This window comes from Rhizophagus irregularis, chromosome 12, assembly GCF_026210795.1.
Source record: "Rhizophagus irregularis chromosome 12, complete sequence".
Taxonomy (NCBI): Eukaryota; Fungi; Glomeromycota; class Glomeromycetes; order Glomerales; family Glomeraceae; genus Rhizophagus; species Rhizophagus irregularis.
The window spans coordinates 2810412-2826460 of NC_089440.1; the positions used below are offsets into that span (position 1 = coordinate 2810412).

The 16049-nt window shown below is 28.1% G+C and overlaps 5 protein-coding genes across 5 annotated transcripts; 3 read left to right on the forward strand and 2 right to left on the reverse strand.

Moving 5' to 3' along the window:
- Positions 1-9465: 9465 nt before the first annotated feature.
- On the reverse strand, positions 9466-9816 carry OCT59_004129 (uncharacterized protein; the record flags this gene model as incomplete). The annotated part of the gene is made up of 1 exon (XM_066148085.1): positions 9466-9816. One exon carries the CDS (start codon positions 9814-9816, stop codon positions 9466-9468), a length of 351 nt encoding a protein of 116 aa, XP_065996721.1.
- Positions 9817-9840: 24 nt separating this feature from the next.
- OCT59_004130 (uncharacterized protein) lies at positions 9841-10296 on the reverse strand (the record flags this gene model as incomplete). The annotated part of the gene is made up of 2 exons (XM_066148086.1): positions 9841-10085; positions 10185-10296. 2 exons carry the CDS (start codon positions 10294-10296, stop codon positions 9841-9843), a joined length of 357 nt encoding a protein of 118 aa, XP_065996722.1.
- Positions 10297-10999: 703 nt separating this feature from the next.
- On the forward strand, positions 11000-11471 carry OCT59_004131 (uncharacterized protein; the record flags this gene model as incomplete). The annotated part of the gene is made up of 3 exons (XM_066148087.1): positions 11000-11109; positions 11193-11290; positions 11353-11471. The coding sequence occupies 3 exons, from the start codon at positions 11000-11002 to the stop codon at positions 11469-11471; spliced, it is 327 nt and encodes a 108-aa protein (XP_065996723.1).
- A 102-nt stretch (positions 11472-11573) lies between these two features.
- On the forward strand, positions 11574-13288 carry OCT59_004132 (uncharacterized protein; the record flags this gene model as incomplete). Its single annotated transcript, XM_066148088.1, has 5 exons — positions 11574-11630; positions 11780-11953; positions 12083-12357; positions 12543-12582; positions 13058-13288. The coding sequence occupies 5 exons, from the start codon at positions 11574-11576 to the stop codon at positions 13286-13288; spliced, it is 777 nt and encodes a 258-aa protein (XP_065996724.1).
- A 1955-nt stretch (positions 13289-15243) lies between these two features.
- On the forward strand, positions 15244-15930 carry OCT59_004133 (uncharacterized protein; the record flags this gene model as incomplete). Its single annotated transcript, XM_066148089.1, has 3 exons — positions 15244-15298; positions 15454-15601; positions 15702-15930. 3 exons carry the CDS (start codon positions 15244-15246, stop codon positions 15928-15930), a joined length of 432 nt encoding a protein of 143 aa, XP_065996725.1.
- Between the last annotated feature and the right edge of the window lie 119 nt (positions 15931-16049).

The window sequence follows — 16049 nt, forward strand, 5'->3', positions numbered from 1 at the left end:
ATAACTACTACCATTCGATTCGTCTCAGTAAGATGATTCTAACAAGCTATGGTACATTTTTGTACGATTATTAGATACCAAGTTATTTAATATATTCTTTATATAACTGTGATTATAAATGGTTCTTTTTAATATAAGATTTTTGAGGATAGGTGTGATAGTGACTATAGATAGATTGTGACTATATAAGATAGATTTTAATAATAAAGTGTTTTGAACATTCAACTAGTGTGACTATATAGTAGAATGTAACTATAATGGGAGTGACTATAGAGGAAGTTGACTGTATATAGAAATCAATTTTACCAGTAAAATTGGTAAATTTAAAAAAACACTAACTGGTGGTGAATTTCACTTATTTTTTTTACTTGTAATTTAATCATAATCAAATAATCATATGATGTAATAATAAACCAAAATAAAGTAGAAAAGAAAAACATAATGATGATAAAAATTATGGGTAATGAGGTATAATGGAAATAATAAAACAAAACAATAAGAAATTAAAAAACTAATGAAAAATTATAGTATTATTAAATAATGAGAGATGAAAGAAGTTGAAAGAAAAAAAAAAGGAAAAGAAAATAAAGAAAATAGAATTAAATACAATGAGAAAAGAAATACAAAAATGAAAGGTATGAAAATAAAAACAAAATGGAATAAAAAGAATGTATTGAAAGAAATGGAATTGAAAAAAATGGAGTGAAAGTAGAAAAAATGGAATGAAAGAAATGGAATGAAGTAAATGGAGTGAAAAGAAATAGTGAGCTAAAAAGAAAAAAAATCATAACAATGTAACATAAAATTTCCTTTTATAGTAAGATTTGCAAAGAATTTTATATATGATTTTTACTTTAGACCTGGAAGTAACCTATCTTATAAGTAAGCGGGGTCCTCCTAAGGTATAGGATTAAACCTCCAATTTTTGCCCATGATATACGGTATATAACAAAAGAAATTAATATATAATATAAATATTTTACAAGTTTTAAAATAAATAAAATAATATTAATTTTTATATGAATTATGAGCAGGTAGTGGATAGACTGACAGGTTGGGTTGACCTGACTTTTATCTGGATAACCCATGGATCCATCTGCCAGGTGATTTGAGTAAAGATTTTTTTTAAATGAATCCAATCTTTAATATAAAGAATGAAAGAAGAAACTAAATAGGTGAGTTTTAAAGTTTTATTTCACTTCAAAATTTTATTTTTTTAATTTTATTTAGTTCTATTTTATAGGTATTGGTTAAGATTTTTGAAATAATAAATTTTATTTTCTTTTCAAAACTATTTTATTTTTAATTTTTTTCTTTATTTTGTAAATATCAGTTGGGTAAATATGCCACAGGAATTGACACTTTTTTTCCAATTTAAAGAAAGCACAACCTAAACTAAAAGTTAAGAATACTCCTAGTAAAAAGTCTAGCTCTGCTAAACAAATGTTAAATAGTAATAAGCCTAAAAAAAGGATAAGAAGAAATCCTTGACAAAAGCCTTTATCATAAGTGATAATTAGTTAAAGAATCTGAAAACTCAGAAGAAGGCAAAGAAGTCTTCAAAAAGCAAGAATAGTAATTAAAGCAATAAAGAGATTTTACAGAAATTAGGCCCTATAGTTTAGAGGAGGTTTGGCCCAGTTAACTCTTTATTTTTATCAAATGTATTTAGATTGTTTTAGACAGTATAGTTTTACCTCTGTCTGCTGAGATGTATGTTTGCAATCTGTGCACTAATTATACTTATATATCTTCTGCTTACTCAAACTACTACTTTTGAAATAAAATAATAATAAATCAATGATCAAATGTATTGTTGATAACATGTATAGGTATATTTGTGGATTCTCCTAGAAATCCTGTAAAATTTGGATCTATAAGGATATCATGCTGCACCATAATAATTTTTACAATTAGTTTTCTTAAATATTTAATTAAAAGTATAGGATGTGTATTATTAAGAAAATTTTCATAAAACCTGTGATATTGTCTATTTTTTTAGTTAAAATGGAAATAGAAACTTTTTGATTTATTTTTTCATTAATTCTTTTTCTAGCATTTAGAATATGATGATCTCGTGTCAGTTCAGGTTGAAGTGTAGCTAGGTTTTTATAAGCATTATGGGAAATTGGTCCTTAATCAACAACTTTTGTAAATGCATTAACAAATTGATTTTCTTTTTCTTCATCTTTATCATAATAATTAATTAAATAATTTCTATCTTAAATGTTAAATCAGATTTCTTATCTTTAAAATCTTTATTTATTTGTATAAAAAATGCACGAGATTAATTAGTTTTAACGTATCAAATGGTTTAAAAGAAATGAGATCATTTTTTTCTTTCACATTCTTATTCTATTAAGGTCAAATACATGTATTCCAGAGTTTTGCATAAGTGTTAGGGTTTTTCTCTATATTAAACAATTGTTTTAATTAGAATAATAATTTATAAATAAAATTATAAAAGTTTTATTTACAAAAGTGTACCAATTTGCAAGTAATCATTAGCAACTTTTATTAAAGATTCTTTTGATTCTATTAAATATTGACTAAAAACTGGTTCATTTGATTCATATTCAATTCACATTTTTCAACTTTCTTAGTGTAAATTTATATTGAGATGTTATATTTTATTTATACATCATATAGGCTGATTTATGGAATTAAGTTTTTATATTCAAAAAACTAACTTTATTAAGCAAATGCAAATACAAGTTACATGTAAATGATAGATTCACACCAGCTGACATAAATAAAATTGATTTAATTATATTATTTTTTGATTTTTTTTAATAATATCATTAAAATTAAAAAATTTAAATATAATTGTCATGACAAAATATTGAATAACTTAACATGTATGTGTGCTAGATGAATGAATTTATATTCATTAGAAAGAGGTAATCAAGTACTATTCATAAACCAAATATCGCATAAATTGAATCACAAGTTGCTAAATAATTACGTTCAATATATTTATTTTTAACTTTTGACTTTGATCATTAATATCTTCACATCTAGTAATTTGATCTGAATGATTTTTTTTCGTTCAGGTAGAGTAGGTTCTGGGCTTTCATATAAATATGAATATATGTGTTTAACATGCATGTATGCCGAGATATTAACAATTTTGTTAATTGAATAAAACTCCAATACAAAAATTTTTAAAATTATAATTTTTACCAAAAGATGATTTTTACAGGTATTATTGAGCTCTTTTTACTTTACTTAACAAGATTTTATTTGCTATTTCTGTTTTAAATTGAATAAATTAATAAAATCAATTTTAAAAAGTAATTAACAAGTAGAATAAAATCGTATAGTAAAAAATAAAAAAAACATCTCAAAAACTCTAAATCATAATTCACATTTTATTTTGTATATATTTTTACTAAAAAAAAGAAGAAATTAAGGTTAAAAATAAATGAAAAAAGATTTTTCTTATTAATATAAATTATTAATATTTGTTTTCTTACTTACTGATTAAAAAAAACCTGCTATATATGCCTATAAACTTTTCTAAGTTACCTAACAAAAATCTGATTGAAAAGTGATTGAAAAGAAAGTAGTTGCCATTGTTATTTTTGAATAAACGTTAAAAATTTTTTTTTTATTTTTTGATAGATTTAGATCATCTGATTATATAACACATATAATTTAAGCTTGTGACATATAATAATTCTTGTTAAAATGTGCAAATTTTTATGAAAATCTTAATTTTGGCTAATTTCACAAATTGGCGGATATGTATCATCATTATTTCATTTTTATTTAATAAAATTATTTATACAATTTTTTTGATATTGTATAAAGAAAAAATTGATATGAAAAAAGTTAGAATAAAATAAATAGTGTGAAGAAAAAAATCAGACAAAAAAATTGATAATTTACCTTTCTGGCTGATAAAAAAATACAACAAAGATTTCCCATAAATAAAATAAATTATATATTTGAAGATTAGAAGAATAAAACCATAAGATAAGATTTTAAAAGATAAAAAATAACAAAATATTCTAAATAATATTTGAAGATAATAATGTATCTTGCGAAATTATTCTTAATTTTCTATACCATTTTTCCTAATAAAGAGATTTCATCTTTGTTTTATCAATTATCCAAATATACCAAAAAGCTACTAATAAAGATAAACTAATTGTTTTTTCAAGTAAAAGGACTGAAAAATCCAAAAAAAAACAAAATTAAAAATAAAATTAAAAAAAAATCAAAAAAAAAAGATTTCTTTAAAGCAAAATAAACTAAAAAAAATAATAAAACTAGCAAAGAAAAGAAAAAGTAAAAGTAGGAATAAAGAAACTTACTTCTTTTTATTAAAAGATTTAAAGAATTTGAATAAAAAAAGATAAAAAAAAATATGTAAAATATTCTGATACACAGATTCTCATTTATTTATTTGTATCATAATTTTAAAGTACTATATTAGATAACCAAATATTTGTGCATATATAATATTATTTATTTAGTGTAAATTAAATTAAATTTGAAAAAAACTCACATTTTATGAAAATTTCTGCAAAAAATAATAAAATGTCAAATATGGTGAATTGTTGGTCTGATAATAGGAAACTATTTTTACAGAATGTTACCTTTCAGCTTGAACAATTTGTTGAGAGTGATTTTCTAAAAACACTATTTGATAAGAATCTACAACAACCTGTGAATAAAGTATAGCTTCTAGTAGATATATTTGGCAAGTCTGCCAACCCGAATAACTTTGTTTTTCACAAATATACAGCCTACTATCCTTTCACTTAAATTTTGCTGCTTATACCTATATTCTATATGGTGATATGTGTGACTCAGAATCAGAATGTAAAAATGGTAATATAAACTCTGATATAAAATAATTATTTTTATTGTTTGAAAATATCTATTATAATACCATCTTTTATATGATATTTTTATTATACTTTTATAAACATTTATAACTACTAAGGCTATATAAATTTTTATTTTACTTTATATTTTATTAAAATATACTTACTTTTTAATAATATATGTTAAAAATTCCATATACAGTATATGAGAAATGGGTTCACAGCTCTTTTACATTTAATAATTTAAGTTTCGTAAATGTAAATTTTTGTTCAACTTATTATTTAGTCAAGTGATCATCAAACAGATGATTTTTTGGTATTACAAAACAATTTTGAGTAACAAAAATTGTGAAAATTAATTAATAACTCTTTTTAATGCAAAGTAAACAAATCAGTCCATATATTATACTGTTTTTAGCGATTTTAGCTGATTTAGCAATACTATACTCTAATAAATATCAGATTTATTTTTGTTCGATTAGAATTTATATAAGATCATCTCTCAGGCTAAGCTAATTTTATATATACACAGCGATGCATAAATTATGCAAATGAAACATTTCACAACTTACTAAGTGACCATACATATAAATTTATATAGTTATCATTTCACAAAAAAAAAAAAGTATGTTATGTTAGCTAAATATAGTTGAGAAGAATAATATTAATGTTCAGTCAAATCCATCTTCTTGTATTTTTCGCACAGAAGTTCAGTATCCATCAATAACAATGAAGCTAGGTACATTTCTGTCTGATACGTCTAATCCTTCTTGAAATATTTTCTAACCATAAAGTATAACTGTATAGTTTATTTTCAGCATAGATGACAAATTTATCTTTAATATAATTATTATCAATTATGATAGTGTATGGTTCTCTGCGCCTATATTTACCAAATTGATTCATTTGCAAATCATATTATGAAATGCCACCCATTTGTCCAAAAGGATCAGCTGTTTTATTTCCATATATTCTTTAAAATTTAGTTTGCAAAACTTATTTCCAGTATAAGCTGTGGCTCAATATTAATATATACCCAATATTCTCCATTAAAGCTAATATTTCTGAATCTTTCAGTTATGAACTTACCCTCCAATCCATTATAAACAGATCTTTCACCAATTGACAAGTGTTCTATTTTAAGATATACAACTTTATTGCACGAGTAGCAGATAGCTATTCTACATTTCAGGAATAATTTTTGTCCATCAACGGACAGAGCTTTATGAGTGCAGAAGTAATCTTTCTCACTATATATATAGTATTTTTTATTTCAAAAATACATTAGGTGATTACAAATCCTATTTCTCTATTCAGACGGTGTTTCACCATCAATCATGAAGCGCAAACCAATATATTCGACACAGGTCAAAAAGTGAAAAATCAGGCATCAATCAGTCACTAATCAGTTACTAATCAGGTAGCTGATTGGTGACTGATTGGTGACTGATTGGCATTTTTGCCAAATATCGTCACCAATCAGGCAGTTTGCTAACTTTTGATCCAGTAATCAGAAAAGAATGACATATAGCTCATTGGAATCATCTCAACAAGATGAATCTAATGGTAGTAAAATCGCATTTCTAGGATTAATAGTTACAGCAGATTGCAAAATTGTAAGACCACCCTATGATTTTTTAATTTGAAAATTTGATATTTTAAATTTTTCAAAAACCAGTAAAAAATCAAGTTAAAAACCTGTTTATTCAACTCCTTAAATAAAAATAGAAAAATATCATATGATTCAATATAAATAAATTACTTTAAAATCTATATTAATTATTTTAAGGAGTTAAAGTTATTACTAACACAGGTAAAACGCTGACTAATCGGGTACCTACCCGATTGGTAACTTTTTTTTGATCGGTCACCTGATTTATTCAATAATTAGAAATTGGTATACACTTCAATTGGGTATCAATCAGATTAATACCTGATTGATAACTATCTTTTAGTTTAAATTTACCGATTGATAACTATCGTTTAGTTTAAATTTACCAATTGCTCTTTTTAAAACAAATAGTGACCGATTGTTAGTAATTTATAAATTTAAAACAAATTGTAATCCGATTGTTAGTAAATTATAAATTTATTTTTATTTTAAACGTAAATGAACTCTATTTTATTACAAATGAAATTGTCTATTAATTGGTATGACTGCCATATAAGTAGTTGGATTTCGTGTGCCAACTGTAAATTTGCTAGGTAAGAATCGACTATAAATCGGCATGATGGCATCTCTAGATAATTCGTGGAAATCATATTTCCACAATTCAACGTTGCAACTTTTATCATCCCAATTGCCGATTCTGCAATGAAACCTTGTTTTCTCATTTGGTACCCATAAATACCAGTTGACAAAAGCGAGCTGATGCATCTTAGGACCGATTGGCAGCTGTACTGTATGCTCGAAATAATACTGAACATGACCAAAGTAAATGTCTATGGACTCATCGTCCTGTATAAATTTGGCCAGAATATATGAACTTCTTTAATATCGGGGTGTACTTTTTGACCCAAAAATTTTGGCAGCAATCTGAATACGACCAAACTGGATTACGATTGGCAATACAACGATTGATTGATTGGAATCTCCTGACGCTAAATCACTCGAAGCTAAATCAGCAATTGATGTAAAATTCCAATCATATATATCATTATAATATTTCACCAATAGTTCATATGTGGTATTTAGTAACAATACTTGATTTCTTGGAGTAAGCATCTCTCCTGGAAATTCTTCGCTACCAGTAGTAATCGTGTTATTGATATTTTAATGAAAATTTTGCATAAAATGGTAAAGTTCATTAAAATCAAACCCATCATAAGCTGCTAAACTTCCAGTTGTTAATCAAGATTGAACCAAAGGTAATGCATTCATCAATTTTGCATTATCTGATTGGGCAGATATTAAGCTGTCTAACTGCGAATTTTACACGATGATTCACAACAATTCTAATTCAATAGTACATTTACTATTAGGAAGGGAATTTATTTAAACAATAAGTTTATCTGTTACCAATTTGCCAATTAGAAATTTTGATTTTTAACAATCAACGTGTTTTACCTAATACGCCATTCATTCATTCAAATGAATAACACCAGAACGAATAAGGCGGTCCATAATCTTGGCAACATTCAATGATGTGGAGAGATAAATAGATATTTGGAGTTATTTTCTCCTGTCCGTAATTTTTCTCAATTAAACGAGCTACTTGGTCAGTTGGTAATGATCTTCGAGCAGTGCGCTTTTGTTAACAATTTGACAAACAAGCAAAGTACAGGCTTTTACAAAATTTGCTAAAATTTTTTGATCAGCCTCGTCCAAAAGATCCCACATAATCGGTGTTGCATAAATCATAATAAACGATTTCCATTGATCAGCTGTATATCCAGAAAATCCTTCTCCGGTTGCTATTTTAGAAGGTATCTTTCCTAAATCAACCGGAACTTGGATCTTTTTTGCTCTTTTTTCCATCAATTTAAGATGGGTTTTTGTTATTTTTCTGCCATCTATCCACAACCTTTTTACGATCTAATGCGCGATTCACAAAAATAAATTATGCATTGGATCAACCACAAGAAATCTGATCAGGTTGAAATACGGCAATCTTAACAACTCTGACCAACGTACGTGAGTTTTGGAAACATATTTTTTTCTTTCATACTTAGATTTACATAACCGTCAACGTTCAGCATTGCGTTGATGTTCATTTAGATCTTTTTGCATGAACCACTCGGTCATGTCATCAAACCATCCGTAATTAAGCTTTCTTCCGCTAATGTTAGCTATTTTATAGCATCGATGGCAGCCAACTAATGCTGAAATATGATCGCATAATTTTCTAGCAGCCGGTATGTCATTGCTGCAGCAAATTACTGCCATCCAGATTCTTTTACCAGTTGGATGCAAATCGGTGGAAGGTAAATCAACACCATCCCAGAATTCTAACAATTCGTCAACAATTGGACTAAGATAATGATTTATCTTGTGTAATTTTATCTCTTCCGGTCCTAGTAGAAGTCCAAGATATAGCATATTTTCTCATTTAAATCTAATATCACGGGGAAGATTACATATGACTCCATAGATAATACCGGAGTTGTAAGCTGACGAATTAAATGGTTGGAACCAGTCTAAATTAATCATGATCCCAAGATTAGAATCGGCTGTCTCATTTGTAAAAAATCGAGTATCCGGGTTGTCTAGGGAAGACGGAAATGTTTTCCATACTTCTCCATCATAAATATTAGTATATAAATTTGCTATATTAACTCGATTTGTCTATTTTTGAAGTGACTCTACAAAACCTGGGCGCTGATATATTGATATTATTTAGGTTTTTAGAGAAGGTATCAGAAATAACATTTTAGGTTTTCTGGCAAATCCCTTAACTATCGGGACCTTATTTGTTAATTTTACTCTGCAAACTTGTCTTTTGCTGTGCTTTAAATAATTCAGAAACTCCACATGGGTACATCTGAACTCTACATTTTGATTTTGTATTAAAATTTCTGAAACTTTATACAAAGTATTACAATCTAGACATACTGCGTATGTCTTTTCTTACTTAACAATCTTTTAAAGTTTTTTCGCCAAATAAGATGATGTAGGGAATTTTTCAAATCGTCATTTATCAACATCTGATAAAACTATCTTAAATAATTTAATAAGTTTATTGATGGCAACATCAGGAAGACAAAATCTCACCTGATATTTGAATATCCACAAAAGTATCCCCGAATCGTTAAAGTCAATGTTTGTGTTAAGATTTCTAAGATCTGATTCATAATCATAGTCATCAAAATTGGGAGCTGTAAATTGTTCGATCAGAACTTCATCTTCACTTAAATCACGGTCATCATCTCCAAATACCTCAGAAGTTTCATCATCATCTTCTGTTAAGGATTCATTAGCGTCACTTTCTGTTAAAGACCTGTCGGTCAAAGATCTATCATTATCGTCATCATCAGAAATCATATCGTCAATTTTATTGGTACGCTTTCATCTTTCTGGTTTCTCTGGCATTGGTTCATTATCGCTTAGAGGTGATTCATCATCATCATCTAATAAATATTCTACCGCTCTAATTCTTCTTTTTCCTCTTTCATTGGGAGATTCATTACCATCATCACCATCATCATCATCATCGCCATCATCATCATCTGATGTATTCTCTACCACTCTAATTCTTTTTTTTCCTTTTTCATCTGAAGGTGATTCTACACTATACAGTTCGTTCCTGGTACCTTTTAGTTGAGAAGAACTCTAAGATCCAGAAGCAATTGTTTGAAGTCAGTTAACTTCTTCTTGATGTCTTCTGAATGTTCTGGGATCCACTAACTTACCACCACCACAATGCAACAAACAATTGCATTCGACAAATTTTCTAGTTTTAGGTGCACTATCAGTAACTTTCGTACGATCTTTATTAATGCGATTTTTTTTTGATTTTGTCATCTTCAATCCGTCAATTTGTAATCAAAATTTCCTCAAAATACATCAATCAGTTAGCTTATTTACAATTAATTCTTTAAAATATATCAATCAGTTGGTTTGCAAGAAAATTTGATCAATTGGCTTTGCGATTAATTATTGTATACATCAGAATTGAATTGTGTGAATATTACCACAATTAGATAAATTAAACTATTTATTTTAATCGGTTAATAAAGAGATTGCAAAAATTGATACAATTTATTTCTAAATAATATATCAATTAATTTATTTTTTTATTTTTAAATATATCAATAGTATATAATTTATTAATCTTGCAAAAATTTAATACAATTTATTTTTAAATATATCAATAGTATATAATTTATTAATCTTGCGAAAATTTGATACAATTTATTTTTTAAATATATCAATAGTATATAATTTATCCTAAGAAAATTTGATACAATTTATTTTTAATTTATTTTTATATTATACTATTTATTAATCGGTGAAAATTGACGAAATTGATTTATTTAAGTTTAATCATAAATATCAATAGTTCGTAAAAGTTTATTTTAAACTATTAAATAAATATATATATATAGTAAGTCTAATTTTTAAACAGACTTTTTTTTTTTCTCTTTTGCTCATTACCGATTTTTATAAAAAAATCCTATATTATTCTATACATAAAAATTTACCGAAATTGTAAATACATTCAAATATGACTAATAAAAATAAAAAAGTCAAAAAGTCAAAAAAATCTAAAAAACGTCACCATTCAGATAGTGATTCAGATAGAAAATCTGATAAGCAAAGTAGTACCAAACAAGGGTAATTTAATTTGGTTGATTTTTATCAAATTCTTTAATTTCTCAATATATTACTTATTCTTCACAATCAATATCTAATGAAAGTGATCCTGAGTTAAGATGTACAAAAAGACGACGATCAGAACTTACAAAAAAACAAAAGCCCACTTTAATTGACATTGTTCAGGACAAGGGAAACAGTGGTATATTTTGAAAATTTACATTAATCATGCGCGATTGAATTCAATATATCACGAATCTAAAGGATGTGAAATAATGAAAGGCAAAAAGCCTATTTTTATTGATTTAGTTGACGAAGACGACGAAGGAAATGATGATATGATTCAACAAAATGAGAGAAATAATGATCAATTGACTCAATAGAATGAGAGAAATAATGATTCCAATGAATCCGGTATGTAGTTATATGAAAAACTATCACAAATCGATTTAGTTTTAACCTGATTTCCTTTTGTAGCTTTACAGATGCAGGTTGAGGAGTTGACTCGCCTGCTTAAGACTGTTACAAAAGGAAAGCAGAAGGTAACTGATCCAAAAGAAAATATTATTGACTGGTCCAACGTGGATCTGGAAACTCAAGGTCCAAAGAGCTGAAAGAACCAGTACATGACCAGGTCATTGAATAAGCCTAAATATGTGCAAAAATACGGTATACTGGGATCATCAAAAAGCGTGCAAAGCAGACTATCTCCATCCCCATCCCATCCTCTTCCTCTTCATCTTCATCAACTTCATCCTCACCATCCTCAAAATCGGCACCATCCTCAAATTCAGCGCTATTCTCAAATTTATTATCGTTTCTTCATTATGAAGAAATGAATAGGGATCAAAGGAATACTTTAAGAGTACCGTATTTTATTTTAATTCATTTTAATTATCTGAATTGCTGCTAATCAATTATGAACCATATTTTATTTTAATTCGTTTTAATTATTCAAATTGTTGCTAATCAATTATGATAATCTCACGATTAGGGTGAAATAGTCAGAATAATGGACCGACTTTCAGATGATAAAAGTCTAAATATAAAAAAAACCTTTGAAAGTCAACGAAAAAAAGTGAATAATATCATTCCGGTTGTTCAAAAATCAATTAATAAGAAATTCTTCCTGGTGACTGATGGCGTCATTAAACATGTCATTCATGAATGTCATCGGCATCAATGGGAGGAACTTCTTAATGCAAGACGTGGTGCAAATTGGGTAGAAAATGATAAAAAAGGCGGCACGCAAATTCTTGATAAAGTGATGTAAATATTAAATTATTTTGTTTGATATTACCTTTTCTTATTAATAAATATTTCCTATTATTTATTTAGAAACGTGAAAAAAGATCAAAAATTATTGACAAACTAATCACGTTAAAGGATCGATTGGTAAATAAATTCTATGACGACGAGCTCTGACCTGTTCAGACCAAAAATCGATATCACAGTCCAGAAAAATCGGAGACCGATGAAGACAACCTAACAAATGTAAGATCATCATTCAGGATCTCAAATGGAGATCATCTTCCATAAGTATTCAAGTAATTTTTACCAATCGGTGTATCTTAATTTAATACTATTTTTATTTGTATAGCTACGTACATTTCTTCAAAATTATGTTGATAGTGCAGCTTCATCAAAGTCTTGACGTGTAAGAAATCGGAAGTATAGTAATTACGCAACTAACAAAATCGATGCACCAATTAACGCCCTACGATGGACTAAAGATGGCTACAATGGATCCCTAAAACAGCTTATCGAGAAATATAGTGAAAATAAATGCTCTCCTCTAAGGTTGCTTGTCTAAACCTCTTCAAAATCCTACGATTAGTTTCGTCAAAATTTTACTATAGATTTATTATAGTTTCGGCAGAGTTTCAGCAGTTTTAGCATTTATAATAAGTTTTGGCAATTTCGCCTTTCTCCAAAGTTTTGCCAGTTTTTTAATATAACTTTAATATAGTTTCAGCAGAATTTCGCTTTTCGGCAAAACGCCATCTTGCCTAAACTCCTAGGTTTCGGCAAGCAACCTTACTCTCCTCTGGAAGAAGCTGACGAAAACCAGGATCCACCGGAAGAAGATGATCAGGCTGAAGAAGATGAAAATCAAGAAGTTGTTGACGAAAATCAAGAAGAAGTTGAAGAAAATCTAGAAGAAGTTGACGAAAATCAGGAAGACAAAGAAGAGGATTAAAATAAAAATAAAAGAAGTGTTAGTGTTGTTTCCTCTGAATATGATAGTATCAGCAGCGAATAGTGGAGTAGTCAAATTATATAAATAACAATTTTAGCAATACAGTGACACCTCTTTAAATGCACCCCCTTGGGACCATAGTAAAAAAATAGTATAATGTGTACTTAGAGAGGGTGTGCATTTATAGAGAGTAAAATATTAAGAGCTTTTATAAGTTGGGATTAGGTCTACTGTGCACTTAAAGAGAATTTATATAGTGTGTGCACTTATAGAGGGTGCACTTATAGATGTGTCACTGTATCAGTATTTCAATAAAACTGATTTTTTAGTATAGTAAATATTTTAAATATTTTAAATAAAATCGTAAATTTTTGTAAATTTTTAAATAAAAATGTATGGCAATCGGAAGATTTCTTATTGTTATAAATTTATCAAAAAGCTATAAATTGGTATACTGATATGTCAAATAGTAAATATTCTATTGGTAATTATTAATACCCGATTGTACTCTATTGAATATCCCGATTGGTACCTGAGTATCCTCCTTTTGCACAATCTTTTGGCAGCAATCGGGTTTACTGATTGATGAAAATTTTTTAAAAAATAGCACAGGTCGAAATGCTAAAAATTGGCAAAAAAAATGGCGCGAAAAGCAGTGGCTATTCTTGGCTATTCTTGGCTATTCTTGGCTATTCTTGGCTGTTTTTGGCTATTTGCGAATTAACCTATACTATTTGTAAATAGTTTATATAAATTTGCGAATAGTTTATGCAATTCTAGCCATTTTTTTTGCCTATTTTTGGTCATTTGACGTGTGTAGGGACCAATCGGGTGGAATTTGATCACCTGATTGGTTCCCGATTTAACATCGTTCGACTAGTGTAAAATAGGTATTTAAACTTGCTTTTTTACTAATTCTTGAAAAATTCAAAATATCAAATTTTCAAATTGAAAATCATAGGGTGGTCTTACAATTTTGCAATCTGCTGTAATAAAAAATTAAATAAAATATAAATAAGATATTTTTATTTTTATATTTTACTTAATTTCTCATCACGTATTAATCCTAGAAATGCGGGTTTACTATACTTATCAGCGGAATTGAATTTTTGAATTATGATAGATGTAATTAAAATGCCATAATTCGCCGTAATTATATGTTTTATTAGTAAACATTTGTACTGACGTAATTGTTTTTGGCTATGCCGTAATATTTTGACATTGACTTTTTAATTCTACTGAGAAGTATATATAGGTTTTACTACCATTAGATTCATTTTATTGAGATGATTCCAATGAGCTATATTTCATTCTTTTCTGATTACTGGATCAAAAGTTAGTAAACTGCCTGATTGGTGACGGTATTTGGCAAAAATGCCAATCAGTCACCAATTAGCTAACCGATTGGTGACTAATTGATGCCTGATTTTTCACTTTTTGACCTGTGCGACATACTCCTCATAAGTACTCTCAAAACTATCGCCTAGTGGAAATTTAATCACACTTGTCATATTAATACACTTGAATATGCACAATAAATAAATTATAGCGATTTTATTGTTTTATAGCTGATTTAGCACTAGTATACTCTAATAAATATAAGATTCATTTTTATTCGATTGTTTGGGTGAAAAACAGATATTATAACTCTGATGTCATGATTCAGTTAAATTAAACCCGATCACCATGAATGGCTAAACTATAAAATTTGTATCACATGAGATCTCCACCAGTTCCATGACACTTCCCTGGCACTTTCATGGCGCTGAGTGGTTTCTCAAATCACGGGTGATCAGCATATCATGTGGATTAAAATAAAGGCTAAGCCACCATTATTATTCGATTAATCATTTCATTAAATCAAATCAATCATCCTTCACTATGATCAGAATACATCACTCGATATTTTCATAAAACCGGCCCAATTTTTATGGAGTTCTCTCACCAATGTAAACATGTCTTCTTTTACTGAGTGGTCTGACGCTCAGCTTCGTCTTCTCATCAACGAACGTAAATAAAGAAATTCCGAATATCATGCCACCCCAAATAAGAAGAAACAAGATTTTTAGGACGATATTGCCAGTAAGCTTAACGAACAAGAGAATACCAACTTTTTCCTCAGTAAAGACTGTCACAAGAAGTTCTTAAGCTTTTAATGTAAGTAGGCCTACTTGGATTTTATGTGGAATCTAGGGTTAATATACTTACTATTTTTAGACGGCCAAAAGATATAGAGAAGGAACTGGAACCAAGAAGAGTTTGGTGGGAAAAAAATATACAAAGAGTTCTCAGAGAAGTTCTGGTTAAAACCAGGTATGTTTCTGTAGAAAATAAATGGGTGATTATCTCTAAATTAATACTATCACCATTCGCTAGAACTTCCATTCGAGCAAGTGCGTAATGAAAATGTTAGTAGGACGAGTTCTCACGAGACATCAGCCTCCTCAATCTCACCTGAACGGCCCAAAGAGAAATCAAGTTCTGCCATTGGCGTCTCCAGAAAATCATTATCACTTGCAAATCCTGTCGAAACACCTAATATTTCCAGACCTATTACTCCAACATTACCTTCTTTTTCGCAAAATGCAAACGTGATCAATGTTACTTTTAATTATGGTGGTGCTCAAACAGAAGATGATTAGGGTTTTTTCGTTAATTTACTGTTGTCCGCTAGTGCGAAATATTATATCTGTAATATGTGAAAAACAAAAGCAAATGTAATTATTTTACTTGTAAAATAAACACAGTATATTTTAAAATC